We start from the raw sequence: 17,398 nt of genomic DNA on the forward strand, positions 1-17,398 counted from the left end.
AAATCTTGGTCAGGGTTGGAATCATTTATTGAGAGAAACTGGGCTTCTTGCTCGCTTGCTCCAGGTATTTACACTTTTTTTATTTAGTTATTGGTATTGATTTATGAAATTGTGTAACCAATAAACTAATAGATAATTAGATATACTGTATTGCCTTCCGGTGTTATTCTGTTCCTGTTAACTCAGGCTAATAAACTCTGTTTCTTCTTTTAAATCACGCCTCAAAACCTACCTTTACAGGAAGGCCTTTTTATAGCAATCCCTTGTTTTAAATTTGATTATTGCTGACTTTTTGTACACAAGTCTTATGTTCAACATTTTATTTTGGCCTATGCTTTTATGTTTTTATTCTGTATTGTTTTTATCTTGATGTTTGCACTATTTTAACTTATGTAAAGCACTTTGTAACTATGTTTGGCAAGGTGCTATACAAATAAAGTTTATTATTGTTATTATTATTATTGACAACTTTAGCTTAAATTTTCTTAATTTAGTTTTGCAGCTGGGTGAAATATAAAACATTACCACTTTCTAATAAGGCACCCTGCATGAAGAGTTATGTTTTATAGATCAGCTGTTGCCTCCAGCACCACTCTAGCTTTTTTCGGTCATCTTTTTTTACGCAATTTATTTCATGTTGAGAGTCTGTTGAGACTGATCTTGGCTTGTTATCCTCACAGAGTCACAATCTTGTTAAATGCTTTGTAATAAGCATGTTTTACAGTGAAATCAACTTAACTTCACTTTGTTTGAGTCTAAGATAAGGCGTTTGAGAGTGTGATTTGGGCAAGTGGGCAGCTCACATTACATGTATTTTTGTTATTAGATTAGTGTACTGTGTATCTATACTTAGACATACCCACGATATAACATCCAATAATTTCTGAGATGGACGTTCTGTACAGACTGTAAGCTGCAGCTGCACTCACATCTGAAATCCATTCACCTAAAGCAATGTTTAAGATCAATTCATTGAGCCCAGGCAAGTTGTGGGATACAAAACCACAGGACAAGCCTTTGGGATTTCCATGTAGAGTGGCAAATTTTAGATTACAGGATTTGCCTCTGTATGGTTGTCCCGTGTTTTCACTGGCCAGGCACAGCACAGCAGTGGTGAAAGGCAGATCAATGTGGAAGAGAGTTGATTATGGATGGTGAAGTAGCCTATTACCCTCAAGCAATTTGTCAGCCTTAAGGTATAACGAGGTATTCATAGATCCAAACATTCCCAGTAAAGGATTCCCAATATTCATTCTTCTGAGTGGAATAACAAATATCCTCATAAACTGGGAGAGGGATGGTATGATGGGGAAACTGGAGAGTTGAGTTACAGGAAAAACAGGAAATCCTATCAGATTTTAGTTATTCTGGAAACCTCAGTTATGCTAAGTAACTAGAGGACGGTTGGTTTAGTCTGCAGTGGTAGAGGATGGAGTTCTTTTCAATAAAAAACATCAACACAATTAACCGCAGAGTCTTTATTATTCACAGATGGTCGCATAGACTGGTACAAAACACAATCAATATTGAAAGCAAGTCCAGAGATGAAGCTTTTTATTATCAAATGTCGCATCTGGTCTGTCAAAACAGATGAAATGGAGCAAATATCAAACCGTTGCACAGGTCAACCAACAGTCCGTCATAGTGGCACTCACGACAACAAAGACTGAATTCAAGTTAGACACGGTAGTCAGTGGTTGAGGAGATGACAGCACCCTGTTAATCTATTACATTATTCTAATCTACTCTTGTAAAAGGCACATAACTTTCAACACATCTGGGGCAGAGGTATCAAGTGAGAAATTATTCTATTTAGTTGCATGAAAAAATACATTTTTAGCATGTTAGCAACACGTCTCTATTCATTTTTGCGATGTTGGTTGGTTGGTCGGTCCACCACCACTGAAATACATCAACAACAATCAGATTGGCAAAAATGTAGTACATTCATGATCCACACATGATGTATTCTAATAACTTTGGAGATCCTCTGATCTTTTATCTAAATTCACCATCAGATCAAATTTTCAAGGTCTAGAAGGTAACACGCAAATTGTGAAACTCTTGCGAGATGGTTAAAGTTAGGCATTGACCTTGAATAGTTAAGGTTAGGCATTGACCGTGGATAGTTAATGTTAGGCAGTGACCTTGAATGGTTAAGGTTAGGCATTGACCTTGAATGGTTAAGGTTAGGCATTGACCTTGAATAGTTAAGGTTAGGCATTGGCCTCGAATGGTTAAGGTTAGGCAGTGACCTTGAATAGTTAAGGTTAGGCATTGACCTTGGATAGTTAATGTTAGGCAGTGACCTTGAATGGTTAAGGTTAGGCATTGACCTTGAATGGTTAAGGTAAGGTATTGACCTTGAATGGTTAAGGTTAGGCATTGACCTTGAATGGTTAAGGTTAGGTATTGACCTTGAATGGTTAAGTTTAGGCATTGACCTTGAATGGTTAAGGTTAGATATTGACCTTGAATGGTTAAGGTTAGGATAGGTTGTCGGTCAGCGAGCCTTGCAAGAGTTTTTGCAAGTTTTCGCAATTTGGGAATTTACTTCTAGACACGTCCATTTTCCAATAGTCCAATATTTTGGATTATGACCAAACACTAACAACATTCCAATCAGCCTCAGCTGTAGGCCACTTTATGTGGCAAATGTTAGCATGCTAACAGACTACACTGAGGGAGTTATCATGGTACCATACTTGCTAAACTTTAGCATGTTAGCATGCTGAAATTAGCATTTAACTTAAAGCACCATTGTGCCTAAGTACAGCTTCACAGAGCTGCTAGCATGGCTGTAGGCTCTTAGTCCAGTATCTTTTGTGTTCTTGTTTTATCGGTTGGCTATATATTATGTTGAAATGACAGACCTATTGTAAACTACTGACCTGGATGGGTTGCAAACTGCTTCTGTGACTGTTTTCAGTACATCTAAAACACATGCAAATGAACCAAATCCCATGATTTGTCTTATCTTGCATGCGCGGTGTTTTCAAGATGTTCAGCAAGATAAGTGTGGCGCCTCCAGATATTCAAAACTTTTGCCAAGTTATGTGTTGTATTACTAATGTGGTATCATTCACTCCTTAGCTCAGCTCAGAACCAGAACTCAGAGATGAAGACATGGATGATGACAGTGTTGCGATGGGAAATAACCCCTAACTTGACATAGTTCATCGCCACCTCCAACTTAATGTCCTTGGGTCCGATGATGGGTTTCACCTGCCGAACCACACCTGATGGGATGACACAGTTTGGGATTTAGTGAGTGAAATTTACTTAGAAGTAAATGCAATATCTGTGTACAATGTTCAATAAAGGATTTCATAGAGGATTGACAGCCTGGTTCCTAGTCATACTCCCTCCACTTACCCATAATGAAGCCCTGCTGGGAGCGCCTCTCCACATCAAAAGAGAACTGGTCATCTGCAGCCAGGACAGTAAAGAAGACATCAGTGGCACCGGGCAGAGGAGAAGGGTTAGTCGGCGTAACTGTCCGCAGGAAAACTATTTCTGTTGGAAGAATGGGTTTAAAGTTTGTATTAGTCTGATAGAAGCAAACCACAAAGTGCATTTGGTTCCTCAAATCATAATATATTTATGATATAATTAAACAATTGTTCTGTGGGTTGAAACAAGTAATTGAATCTTATGAGCTGTGGCAGGTTGGTGGGCGGAAAGCTGTATTTCAATGAGGCTGCAAATAATTTTAAGAATATGCTATTACAAGAGTTAACTCTTAACTCTCCTCAGGCCAAAAACTGTGATCCGAATAACCAGGGCTGTTTAAAATATGAATATTATATCTAAATAATTGCATTCAAGATTTATGATGGATTTTCTAACTATGTGGAATTTAGGCTTGTCTGGAAAACCTTTGAATTGTGAAGGTGTCAAGTATGGCAGTTCATTGCAGAGACACTAATCCAACTAACCAGAAGAATCTGTGAGGATTTTGGTGTAAGTGCAACAACAAACATTTCTCAAAGTAACTTTTACTTGATTGGTTTAACCAATAAAAGTGCATCATAGAAACATGTGCACACTATCACATGTAATTTTAAATCCACCTGGTGAACAAGGCCATCAAGGCTGCACACATATAAGAAAGGCTGTGGTGTATTGACAATAATCTTGCGATACGATACGTATCATGATACAGGGGTTACGGTTCAATGTTTTGCGATGTATTGCAATACTGTAAGCAAGGCAATATCGATTATTAAAATCTAATTTTAGGAAAACTGTCATAGTATGAAGAACACATTACCATATGTATAAAATCTGAATAAAACAAATCTCATTTTTTATGCAATCAGAACAGTTTGATCTGCATTTGCATGTATCACAGTCCCTGTAACATCCAACATCATTATCATACATCAACAGCACTATTTTGAGAGGGCACCTACACTGAGAGGGTGCATCTCTTAGCTAATGAAATAAAGTATTAACTGAGTTCATCTTTGCATGTAAACGTAATATAAAATTGGCAGCGTTTTTGAGAATGGATACAGTATCACAAAACATAATATTGCAATACTCTATATTTTAAATTTTTTCTTACTACCCTAATACTCCTAATATTAAGACCTTGCTGTACGTCCACCTTGTCTTACCCTCTGGTCCACTGAAGTCTCTGAAGGTTGGCAGAGAGAGGGCGGTCTGGGTGATGAGCTGGACGGGGTCGACTTTGCAGCTGATGTTGTTGTGTTTGCAGGCCTTAACACAACGCACGTTGACGGAAGCATCTCCTCTGGATCTGAAAAGGACAAGCAGTGATGACGGTAAGGAGGCGAGTTGTAGAAGGATTGAAGGAAATGGGAAGTCAAAAGGAGATTTATATATGAGCCAAGCAAAGAGGAATACACAGAATCTGAAGAGAAGTGTGAATTTCTCGCACTCTTAAAAACCTATACAGTATACAACAGTATTCATAAGAAAAACTGTTGACCAAAGCTCCGCAGTTGAGTTGAGAGAGAAGAACCTGGCAACACCTGAAAGACCGCCACGGTTAACCGAAGAACGTGTGCCTTAAAAGAGGCCAAACCCTGATTCCACAACCTAAAATCAGGTTTTTGTGGGGTTCCCCGACGTGAAGACAGTAGCGCTTTCAAATATGACCTCAAGAACTGTAAAAGGGAGCAGAGCCACGCAATTAGCAGCAAGCAGGTGAGTCCAAGTTGTTCGCTAAGCACGAGGCCAAAGCCACAGAGATGATTGGGAGGTATTCATGCCACGAAGGAAAAACGGGACGGTAGGAAACCCGGCGAGGGGATGTAAGAATGAATGTCATTCAATGTGATCAATGACATCATATTCACGTGGTCGACTAAGGAAAAAGATTTTTGACAGAATCGGCATAAATGCATTTCCAAATGTGTCACTCCAAAATAAGACTCCAAAAAACACACATACTATTATTATTACATAAACCATTTTTACATATTTGAAATAATTAACTTGGCATTTTGGAAAGAAGGTGGTTATATGATACAAAGATTTAAGAGAATAATTACCTCATATATTTCATTTTCAATCAGGGCTATATGCATTAAATCCCATAAACCACCAGGAGGAAAGTGGAACAGTGGAAAATGTGTCTGGCTGCATGTATCAAGCTGACCAACACAGCTACTGGCCTTTTGGTATCATTTACAGCAAATCAACTGATAACCACCCAATACCAACACTAAAAGCACCATCCATCATGTGAGCTGTAATGCTGCTCCACCACTAATTGAGCCCCCGTGCTGGCCGAGCCCCAGGTGCCCATAAATAAGTGCCACGCTTATTTTTCTTGCTATCCGCTAAGGCGAGGCCTGTTTGATCCGACGGTGAGGCCGCTTGGAACACATCATAGGAAAAATTGCTTTCAACATTAGAAATCACCACAGCGGAGGAAGCACGAGAGTAATGGCAGAAACCGTGGCCGGTGTGTGTGTGTTTGTGCTTGAATATTAAAGAGCAAAAAGCCATTTTTATCTGTCACTTTTTAATTTCAAATGCACAGAAAGTACACATGAGCTGCCGCACGGACATGAGGTAGAGTGAGCTGCCGTCAATGCAAATGAATGCACATGAACAATCCTGTCCTAGTATTGGAGAGACAGCTGACGGGCCCCATCTAGTGGTACAATATCCTAATAGTCTTAATATCTACTGCTACATCATACGCTAGAATAAATAACAAAAAAGGCATTTAGTGTAAAACAGCTGAAAAATAAGGGATTTAAAAAAAAAAACGCCATATAATATTATTGCATTTTTTTTCCATATAAAAATGCAATTCAATTAGCAATTTTGACTTTGATAACCAACCATTCACTGTAATCATTTTAACACAAAGTTAAAGGAGTAGTTTGTTTTGTTTTTTGGGGGGAATTCACTTATTAACTTTCTTGCTAGCTGTTCCTTGGTGCTAAACTAAGCTAACTGACTGTAGCTTCATTTTTAACATACAGACATAGTCTCAGATGGATGCTGACAAGAATTTAGCTATAAAAATATAAACTGGAAAAACAAAGTTCGGAAACTTGTGTTTGGTGGATTATTTCTCTGTTGTTACAATGCTAATTGGCATTGTAGGATTTGGCATTGTGTCCTTTTGTTGCATTGTTGCATTTGTGGGATGAGCAGCACAGCTGATTATGTGGGTAGCGCCCAAGAAAAATTTGCCAAAATGCTCCATCAATGGTAAACAGTATATTCTCCTGTTGGTGTTGACTCTTGTTTTGAGTTGTTTGGTGGATTGGATGATTGAACTCTCTATCAGTAACAAGGAACAAACAAGACATATTGGCAATTTTACACTTTATTCATTTAATACACCGTCAGGAGCCTCAGTAGCGGTGGAAGATCCATACGCAGCCACAACAGCCTGGCACCTCCTCCTCATGCTGGTCACCAACCTGGTCACACGTTGCTGTGGGATGGCGTTCCATTCCTCAACCAGGATTCGTTGCAGGTCAGTCAACGAGGTTGTGTTGGTCACTCTAACACGTACAGCACGCCCAAGCTGGTCCCACAAGTGTTGAATTGGGTTGAGGTGTGGACTCTTGGCAGGCCGTTACATTCTCTCTGCTCCCACATTGTGGAGGTAGTCTGTGATAACCCTGGCTCTGTGGGGGCGAGCGTTGTTTCTTGGAGGATGAAGTTAGGTCCCAGATTGTGGAGATATGGGATCGCCACTGGCTGCAGAATCTCATCCCGATATCTCACTGCATTGAGATGGTCTTCAATGATGACAAGCCTTGTTTTGCCAGTGAGGGAGATGCCCACAAATGCATGATCCTTACAAGTTGGACATCATTGTGAAGGTAAATAAACAGGCTTTCCAACGATGTAAAATACAATGCCAATTAGCATTGTAACAACAGAGAAATAATCGACCAAACACAAGTTTCCAAACTTTGTTTTTCCAGTATATATATATATATATATATATATATATATATATATACTGTGTATATATATATATATATATATATATATATATATATATTTTTTAGTTAAAGACTCAAATTAGCATAATTTTGGTTTGGGGTATATTATGGAGTGTTTTTCCACTCAAAAACAATTATAGATTTGACCCTTATTAACTGTTATTTACTGTTGTATAAAGAAAACGATGAAATAAAAAACATCCTTATAATACATGAGTGGTGAGTATGAAATAGGGAAAAACTTAATGGTCTTATTGATAATATTTTGAGACAAATAATACAAAAAATAATAATAATACATCCATCGCTTTTCCTAAAAAAAATTATTATAATTCTGAATTAATCATTTAAAAAATGTTGACGGGTCCAAAATGAATGTTTTGTTTATGTCTGTGGAAGATATCCAACTTTTGGTTCCCACTTCTAACAAGGCTTGCGAGACAATAGTATAACAACGTTGGTATTACGTGTCTGAGTCTCACTCAAATCAACCACAAAATATGCATTGTGTGCAGCGTACTGGCAACCACGTGTTGTGAAGTGAATGCAATGGAACGGGGGAGGGAGAATATGACATATTCGGCTAAATGTTATCAATATTATCCTTTAAATTCTAATAGCCTTCTAATATGGAAATGTTCTTGAGGGCCGGATGGGCAGCTCGTGTGTGACAAACACAGCAATCTTGGCCATGTACAGATGTGCCGTCCCGTAGCGAATCAGCCTCATCTCCACGGTCAGGAAGAAGTCCCGCGGCTCGGATAAGGTACGACTCAGTGAGATCTCTCCTCCATGGGCGTGCTGCTGCACGACAAAGTATCCCTCCTCGTCTCCGGAGACTATGTTGAGCAGCATTTGGTCCCCCGGCACGGAGTTGGCGGGTCCCATCCGGAAAACATCAGCGGGGACGGGAGTGTTGGTCGGGAAGCTGATGTTGTAGAAGGAGATTCTCAGCGGGAGCAAGAAACACGACGCGGGATCCCGCGTGAACTCGCAAGTTACTCGCTCGCAACGGCTGAAAGGGAAAAAATTAAATGCTCATTGGATGGAGGGCAGAAGCGGCTGCAAGAGGGAAAAGAGGGAAAGGACAGAGAGAGGGAGGGACGCTGGAGAGTGAGGAAGGAGTTTGTGACCGAAAACTGCAGGCAGTAATGAAATATGAAAAAGGGTGCAAAATGAGAAGGACAGACTCCTAATACTAAACTAGAGGAATAAGATGCATCATGCTCAGCTGGGGACAATACACCCTTTCATTTCAACAACTCGTCACAACCAAGCAGCCATCAGCACTCACCCCTGTGCCGTTTGCCGGTAGTTCTCAGGACATGTGTAGGACAGACAGCGAAATCCTCCCTGGATGTTGAAGCAATTTTCAGAGATAGAACAGGTATGGGTCCCCGCTGCACATTCATCAATGTCTGAAAACACAGGGGGACGCATAGGTTAGACATTTAATACAAATAATAATAACTCAGTTTTTTATTGACAAGGGTACCAAAGGTTTGTCTACTGACCTTGGCATGTGCGTCTATTGTGTGCGAGTGTGTAGCCTACGGGTGGGCAGGTACAGTAGAAACTTCCTGGGGCGTTGGAGCAGCGGTAGGAACACACATGACCTCCAGTAGGCAGAGCGCACTCATCGATATCTGAGAGCAGCAGACGGTAAGGCAAGTTAGAAGAGACATTTTAATGTGATCATCACTAAGCAGCACCTTTAATTCCAACAGTACCTTCACATGTTATCCCATCGATGTCACTCAGCTGGTAGCCACGGCGACAATAGCACTGGTATGAGCCATAGACGTTTGCACACTCCTGGCTGCAAGGGTTGGCTTCACACTCATTGATATCTGCCAGCACACAGGCACAGATACAAACCTCAAAATGTGTCATATATATAACGATTCAAACACAATTTGGGTTCTAACATATAGCTGAGATATCATATATTCACAAGTCTTAATGAGTTGATGAAATGAAGAGGGATTTTACCTCCACAGTTTCTGCCGTCAGGGGACAGTTGGAAGCCAGTGGTGCAGCCGCACTGGTAGGACCCCTCTGTGTTATCACACTTGTGGGCGCAGAGCCGTCCGGAATAATGCCTGCACTCATTGATATCTAAAGAACACAGGGGACAGATTAGAAACTAGAGTTTCAGTCGAGTTTTACAATTGGCGAGGTAAAATGATTGTTTTTTTCAATGGAGTCTGGTGGCTTTGAGGTGAGCATACCGGCTGTTTCCTTTCACATCTAACGCAATGAATGTAGGGTTTATTTCAACCAAACCAGAGTTGGTGATTGTTGGAAGAGCAGAAAGACACACCCAAGACGGGTTTGATGAGTTTTATTTTGTTCTTGTCGAGTTTGAATGAAGTGTGTTTTACAATCGGCGAGGTTAAATGACACTTTCAGTCAATGTAGTCTGGTAGCTTTGAGGAGAGCATGTTTTGTACGTTAATAAATTATAATAATTGTCCAAATCCCTGTTGATTTTATGTATTTTTAATAGGCCTACATGTTATGAATGTTTATATTGTTATGAGGAATGCAAAATCAATATTCCTAGTAGAAATAGTAATGTACTATATTGTTCTAAATAAAGTGAAAAAGATCCACTTTCCACTTGTTTTGTGCCACTTCTTTCTCCAATATTCCCTTCACTTTACTCACCTCAAAATACATTATTTCATAGATGATAAGCACAAAATATTATAGAAAAAAATATAGTGATGAATTTGTAATGGTACCTTCACACAGTTTGGTGATACTGTTGAAGATGTAGCCAGTTCTGCATTCACAGCGGTACGTTCCCACCAAGTTGACACAACCGTGGTCGCCGCACACAGTCCCTGTACGACACTCATCCACATCTGGAACATGAAGGGGAGAAATTACATGTCTGAAAAAGGGAAATCGAGGTGACACAATATCGGGAGACTTTACAAATCCTTTATTGTGACAGTATCCACCTTCACAACGCTTGCCGTCCTCAGTTAGATGATAGCCTCGTCCACAGGTGACCGTGTACCTGTGACAGGTGTAGGAGCCCGGCGTGTTGATGCAAGTCTGGCCGGGCAGGCATGGACTGGTGTATGCCAAACACTCGTTTATGTCTAATGAGAAAACACATTAAGCAAAGCCAGCTCACCTTTTACCTGGGGGGTGTTTTTAGTGAACGAGTGTGACGCTAAACTTACCACTACAGCTGCCCATGGCGTCCTGCATGAACCCATCTGAGCACCTCTCCTTTGGGTGGCAGCGGAACGAGCCTTCTGTGTTGGTGCACAAAAACTCTGGTCCACAGTTATGGGTCCCCAGTATACACTCATCTATGTCTGGAGCAGGCAAGGAGGAAAAATAGGCATAAATATGCATAAATAGTTTATTTAAGGTGACATGTAACTATAACTACTATAAGACTTGGTTATTTACTAAATTGCAGGATTAGAAAGGATTTTTTTTTTACCTTGGCAATTGTTGTCGTCTTTGAGTTCATACCCGGTGCCACAGCTGATTTCCCTCTGACAGCGAAAGGAACCCTCTGTGTTAATGCAAACTTGGCCGATGACGCAGTTGTGACTGCCAGTCAGACACTCATTAACATCTGAGGAGAGAGACATCCGCTCAGAAATAAGAAAAGCAGTCTGTCCGAATATTAAAGGTGCAGTGTGCAGGATTTAGCAGCCTCTAGTGGTGTGGTTGCATATTGCAACCAACTGAATACCCCTTTACTCACCCCTCCCTTTCCAGACATGTAGAGAACCTACGGTGGCCTTCAGGTAACGTAAAAAACGTGAAAGGCTCTCTCTAGAGCCAGTGTTTGGTTTGTCTGTTCTGGGCTACTGTAGAAACATGGCGGAGCATGTAGATATGAAGGGGCTCATTCTAAGCTAACGAAATCACAACATTCATAGTTTCAGGTGATTGTACACTAATGAAAAAAACATAGGCTAGTTATTATATTCCATTTCTGCAAATAAAGCCCCATAAATCTCACACACAGCACTTTCAGTCGATTGCACTTTCACATTTTTGACTCTAAAGCCATGCTAGCACTTAGGTACTTATATTACAGCCGTGCTTTGAGCTGAATGCTAATGTTAGCATGCTAACATGCTCACGATGACGATGGTAACATCATGTTTGGCAAGTTTGATGTTTACAATGCTCAACATGTTAGTTTAGCGTGTTAGCATGCTTACATTTGATAATTAGCACAGTGGCTGATGGGAATATCATTAGTTTTGCAGGTATTTCGTAAACAAAAGTACAAATTAAATGTTGACCTGCTGGTGGCACAAGATGAAAACATAAATCTTTTATTTAAGAAGTAGGTAATTACAGTCGTGCTTTAATTTACATGACTTACCTTCACATGTCACTCCATCCCTTTGTAGATGATAACCACCGAGGCACACACACGTACCATTACCTTCACACAACTGGGAACAATTGGAGCCTGAAAACAGCAGAGTGACACATTAAGAGGTAGACATCACCATCATCATGTAGGCTACAGTGTGTGTCCTACTTCACAGGAATCGTGTCAATGGCTGATGGAAAACAAAGCCGCCAAGAGGCTGGCGCTTAAACCTGTTATACAGATCTTATTATAACAAATGAAGGTGCCAAACCTCTACAGGGGTCCAATCCATCTGGAAGCGTGGCAGTCTCAGTAACGTTGGCCTCAGGCCTTTCTGTCACCGGTGCTATGGAAGAAAAAGCCTCATTAAAACCAAATATAAAGACAATCAAATTCCCTGAATAACTACATAGCACCTTGTCACAACTCCACAAATCTCTGTGGCATTTCTGCTGGTATGCTCTCGTTACTCTGGCCTTCTGATGTGCTTTTCTTCACAAATAACTCAAATTCACTTTTTTGCAGCTCTGTCTTTACCACACGTTTGTGTTTTTCCACCTGAAGCCAGCTACGCGACAAAAGCTACAAGCTCAGGGACAACACCAGCTGGCCCTGAGTTACCATTTGGCAAGGTGTCTACAGATCAGCCCAGTGAATACCTCCGTGACTCAGTCTGTCTGTCTCTCTGGTGGCGATCTGCTCCACAGCTGCCACATCAAGGCCATTTATCCAGTTTATTACAGAGCAGGGCTGCTGTCTCTGCTCCTAGTAACTCCGCCTGTTTTGATGTGAAGCACTCCATTTGAAAAGGTACCACTTTTTAATAATGTAATAATCTAATAAGGCCTTTATAAAGGGCTTGTAAATGTAACTTATAGTTTTCATTAAAGGTTGATTACCTTCCTTACCTATAATTTATTATAGTAATTTAGTTATAAACCACTAGAGGAGAGAACTCCAGCAATTTTACACGTCAAAGTGTGTTTACAGGTCTTGGGGAATACTACTGCACATGTGAAAAAGTTGTATGAAAAACTCCAAAGAGAGATGTGGGAAATCTGATAAATTGCCTCAAGTGATGTCACATGAGTCAACATCTGTTGGGGTCGAAGTATACAAGTTCGAAAATTAAAAACATCTAGGGGTGTACTATATGCCTAACCTTAACCATTCGAGGTCAATGCCTGACCTTAACCATTCGAGGTCAACGCCTAACCTCAACCATTCGAGGTCCATGTCTTACCTCAACAATTCGAGGTCAATGCCTAACCTTAACGATTTGAGGTCAATGCCTAACCTCAACCATTCGAGGTCAACGCCTAACCTCAACAATTCGAGGTAAATGCCTAACCTCAACCATTCGAGGTCAACGCCTACCCTCAACCATTCGAGGTCAACGCCTAACCTCAACCATTCAAGGTCAACGCCTAACCATAACCATTCGAGCTCAATGCCTGACCTTAACCATTCAAGGTCAATGCCTAACCGTAACCATTAGAGGTCATATGCCTAACCTCAACCATTCGAGGTCAACGCCTAACCTCAACCATTCGAGGTCAACGCCTAACCTCAACCATTCGAGGTCAAAGCCTGACCTTAACCATTCACAGTCAACGCCTAACCTCAACCATTCGGTGTCAACGCCTAACCTCAACCATTCGAGGTAAATGCCTAACCTCAACCATTCAAGGTCAACGCCTAACCTCAACCATTCGAGGTCAACACCTACCCTCAACCATTCGAGGTCAACGCCTAACCTCAACCATTCGAGGTCAACGCCTAACCATAACCATTCGAGGTCAATGCCTGACCTTAACCATTCAAGGTCAATGCCTAACCGTAACCATTCGAGGTCATATGCCTAACCTCAACCATTCGAGGTCAACGCCTAACCTCAACCATTCGAGGTAAACGCCTAACCTCAACCATTCGAGGTCAATGCCTGACCTTAACCATTCACAGTCAATGCCTAACCTTAACCATTCAAGGTCAACGCCTAACCTTAACCATTCAAGATCAATGCCTGACCTTAACCATTCAAAGTCAATGCCTAACCTTAACCATTCAAGATCAATGCCTGACCTTAACCATTCAAGGTCAATGCCTAACCTTAACCATTCAAGGTCATATGCCTTACCTCAACCATTCAAGGTCAATGCCTAACTTTATCCATCTCGCGAGAATTCGCAATTTGCATGTTACCTTCAAGACACAACCAAAAAATATGATATTTCTCTTTATTTGGGTCACCACGTTGGGAAAAATCCCTTTGGATTGTGTTTATCGTTCTATTTGGTATTACTGCAGATTCAAATGTTGGTAATCCACAAACAAATGGTCATGGGGTCCCAAAGCGTTAAAAGCCTTAATAAGAGGTTAATAATTGGATTTTGGTCCAGATCATCTGCAACCATTTATAGAAATAAATGGTCCAGGAGTGGCTTATATTTTTTCTCTGAAGAATTAGGAAACTGTTAACCATTAATAAAAACCTTTATAAAGCCCTTATTAGAAAGTCACACCAAATCATATTGTGCTAGAAGTCTTTTGGCACCTATTGTGTGCAAATGGCCGAGTAGATTGATTGTTTTGAGCGTCACAGGCGGCCAGTCTCCATTCTTTCGTGATAAGATGGTGTGGAGCTAATCAAAACACAGAAGACTGAAAGCACAAGATTGTTTAGATCTTTTACCACTAGCAGTTGGTTTGTTTTCCTCCGTCGCGTCTTTGCCACAGCAGGTTTTAGCTGTGAGCGCACACTGTCTCCCCAGCAACAAACCCTGGAGCTCGCAGCTCGAATCCTGGCTCGGCGTCATCAGGCCGAGCATACAGCAGTCACAACACATCTGAACGGGAGACGGAGAGAGGGTGAAACAGGCAGTTGAAAAAGAAGGAATCTTATCTCAAATGTGATATTGTCAGCATTGATTTAAAAAGGGCATTGTAAGAGAATAAGGAGACGTGTAAAGGTTGAATGTATTGACATTAGGACGGAGATAACCTTAGAGATTCTGGTTTCCCAGGGGTCCCCTTGGAAGAAGGGCGTCTCACAGGCCCCTTGCCCCTTGGCCATCTTGACGCCATTGTCACAGAGTCGGTCTCCTACTGCTGCTGCACAGCATTGCTCCTGGGTGATCCTGTAAACAAAGGGCAGAAAATGTAATCCAGAACAGGAACTGCACTCTTTGCTGTATGAGGAAAGAGTTGGATAAGAAGAAATGTGAAGAAATCGCTTGTTATTTAGACAGTCGATCAGCTGACCGCAAGTGTGTTGATGTCGCAATACGTTGCATGAATGTACTTGCAACAATAAGTAACCTACCTTAGCTTAAAAGACATTTCCCTATGGACAAGAAGTCTCCCTCTCCCTGCCTTTCCTCTACAAATGTTCCCTCTGCTGACCTCCATGTGTTGACCAGGTGTTCCTCTGTTTCATCAATCACCACCTCCATGTTCTCAAAGTCAAACTGGGCCCTTTAGTGCTAAAATGCTCCAGGGGGTCCACTTGACGCCTGTATTTACTGTGTAGTTACTGTGTAGTTACTATGTGGCGATCCTCCCCTGTAGCAGGATGGATGGTTGAAGGCTGTGGACATGATTTGGGGCTTGCAGCCCCGGGGGTATTTCCTGCTTTTAAACATACCGTCGCAAACATACTGGCTTACAGGATATACAAATTTCCCACTGCAAAATACCACATTTGAAGGATTTTTCTGCGTCCAACGTGATATATTTGGACCCCTACTGAACTTACTGTGCCCTAAAGGGAAGTTTATGATAGATAACTTCATGCATTCCCTCTGTGCTGCTGACCCTTCCTTGAGACCCTCTCCCTTTGAGAAACCAGGTGTTGCTTTACCTGCAGGTGTGGGAGTGGGAGATGAGAGGGAGGATTGTACAGTCTTGTCCTCTCAGGGCCCGGTTCCTCCCATCCTGACAACACTCCTGTACAGTAGGGGGCTGAATCTCTGAGGATTACAAATACACATCAGAGGCATGATGGAAAAATAGCATGGCTGAGTCAGGTTTAATTAAAATGGGCTCAGACACATTACCGAGAAAATAATACCCTCCAGTAGCTCACATTAGACTATAATATCCACCCTAATAAAACAAGTGTATTACTTATTACTCAGTCTACTAACACAGTCTCATAAATATATTCAAATGCTGCATCTCAATGCCAAACTTTCTTACCTTGTCCATGCAGAACTCCGTAGAGAAAAAACAGAAGTATTGTCCACTGAGCCATCGGAGTCACTTTATAAATGTTTCCCTCTGCGATCGTCTAAATATCGATATTATATTAATAACCGGGATGATCGGCGGCTGAACACAAGCAGTGGACGGTGTGTGTGTGTGTGTGTGTGTGTGTGTGAAGGAGACCCGCCAGCAAGGAGAACATCTCAGGGAGAGCAGAGACGCACATCTCTCCTGGCGGGTTAGAGGGCGGTGAGGGCGGGGTGGGGGGGATGGATTTATTTGATGCGACAACACTAAGCGAGTCTAAAGTAGATGTTGCCTGGGTGGAAGATGAATTAATGTTTTGGTTTTAATTAAAGTAGGATAGTTTTAAAAAAGTCCCCCTGTCAGGTAAAAAAAAAAGATAAAATTAAATTTTTAAAAATGAAAGTAATTCTGGCCTATGAGGTCCAAAATTCCCTTTTTTCTTATTTTATTTTATTTTAGAATACTTTGGTTTTTTAAAGAGGTTTGGTTGAAATTCGCAATGGTTTTTAAACTATTTTTAGAATCCGTAAGATGTAAAATTATCAAGTAATATCTAATGGAAAAAAGTATGGATGTCCTCTAACACTCGATTTAGTCGACTAATCGGTTAGTTGATTTAATCGACATATCTGTAAGTTTGAAAGTTTCTCCACAAAGAATCACAGAAAAGCACCACTTTAAATCTGGTGTTTACCAGAGATGTGCTCACAAGTTTCTTGGAAATGAGTCATGCAGCATGAAAAAAGCATAAAAAACGAGTAACCGACTAAAGAAATCTTAGTCGACTAAGACCAAAACGACCGATTAGTCGACTAAAATCTTAGAAAAAGAAAAAAGTTAGTGTTACTTTTTTTCAGTTTGTAGCCCCTCAAAATTGTCTAGCGACCCTTTGTGGGGGTTCAGACCATGTGGGATTTATTTGCTGCGACGACGCGACAACACTAAGCGAGTCCAAAGTAAATAAATAATGCAAGGGAATTTTAAGAAAAGTCAGTTAAAAAGTGTAAAGGCCCCCTTTTAACAGGTCAAAAAAAATTAAAATAAAAGAAATATAAAATTTAAAAAATAAGTCAAGTAATTCTGGCCTATACAGTGACTAAAATTATCTTTGTGAATTTGTGTTTCTTATTTTAAATAAGAGGGCTGGCCCCTCTTAGTCGATTAGTCGACTATTTTATTCATTTATTTATTTGACAGGGACAATACATGTAGGCACTGTTACACTTAATTAAAGTGCAACCGATGCAATGTATATAGTATATAGTATTTAGTATAGTATATAGTATATAGTGTATATAGAACTTCTAGCTGTAGCTAATTTGCAGACATGGTCTCTGGTTAGGCTTTTACGAAAAAA

At 40.8% G+C, this 17,398-nt stretch overlaps 1 protein-coding gene across 3 annotated transcripts; it reads right to left on the reverse strand.

The window, feature by feature from the left end:
• Nucleotides 1-1,467: 1,467 nt before the first annotated feature.
• On the reverse strand, nucleotides 1,468-16,274 carry LOC141761780 (fibulin-1-like). 3 transcript variants are annotated; one of them, XM_074625390.1, is made up of 18 exons: nucleotides 16,009-16,274; nucleotides 15,671-15,779; nucleotides 14,813-14,948; nucleotides 14,504-14,657; nucleotides 12,083-12,157; nucleotides 11,818-11,907; nucleotides 10,915-11,052; nucleotides 10,646-10,783; nucleotides 10,418-10,561; nucleotides 10,196-10,318; nucleotides 9,441-9,566; nucleotides 9,179-9,298; nucleotides 8,963-9,094; nucleotides 8,743-8,866; nucleotides 4,623-4,765; nucleotides 3,376-3,516; nucleotides 2,445-3,239; nucleotides 1,468-2,363 (listed from the first exon to the last, which is right to left on the reverse strand). In XM_074625390.1, exons 1-17 carry the CDS (start codon nucleotides 16,061-16,063, stop codon nucleotides 3,100-3,102), a joined length of 2,088 nt encoding a protein of 695 aa, XP_074481491.1. In that variant the 5' UTR covers nucleotides 16,064-16,274; the 3' UTR covers nucleotides 1,468-2,363; nucleotides 2,445-3,099. The 3 variants fall into 3 exon arrangements, with proteins under 3 accessions (XP_074481491.1, XP_074481492.1, XP_074481494.1); XM_074625391.1 differs by having other exon boundaries at nucleotides 1,468-2,282; nucleotides 2,391-3,239; nucleotides 16,009-16,271; XM_074625393.1 differs by lacking the exons at nucleotides 1,468-2,363; nucleotides 2,445-3,239; nucleotides 3,376-3,516; nucleotides 4,623-4,765 and adding an exon at nucleotides 7,920-8,463 and having other exon boundaries at nucleotides 16,009-16,271.
• Nucleotides 16,275-17,398: the final 1,124 nt, after the last annotated feature.

Source organism: Sebastes fasciatus, chromosome 23 (genome assembly GCF_043250625.1).
Source record: "Sebastes fasciatus isolate fSebFas1 chromosome 23, fSebFas1.pri, whole genome shotgun sequence".
NCBI classification, from domain to species: domain Eukaryota; kingdom Metazoa; phylum Chordata; class Actinopteri; order Perciformes; family Sebastidae; genus Sebastes; species Sebastes fasciatus.

Excerpts from the sequence above, each read along its gene's own strand:
- LOC141761780 (XM_074625390.1), bottom strand. The coding sequence starts at position 16,063 with ATGGCTCAGTGGACAATACTTCTGTTTTTTCTCTACGGAGTTCTGCAT. Across the intron at positions 12,158-14,503 it reads AAACAAACCAACTGCTAGTG|CACCGGTGACAGAAAGGCCT; the intron begins GTAAAAGATCTA and ends TTTCTTCCATAG. Across the intron at positions 9,299-9,440 it reads TGACGGCAGAAACTGTGGAG|ATATCAATGAGTGTGAAGCC; the intron begins GTAAAATCCCTC and ends GTGTGCTGGCAG.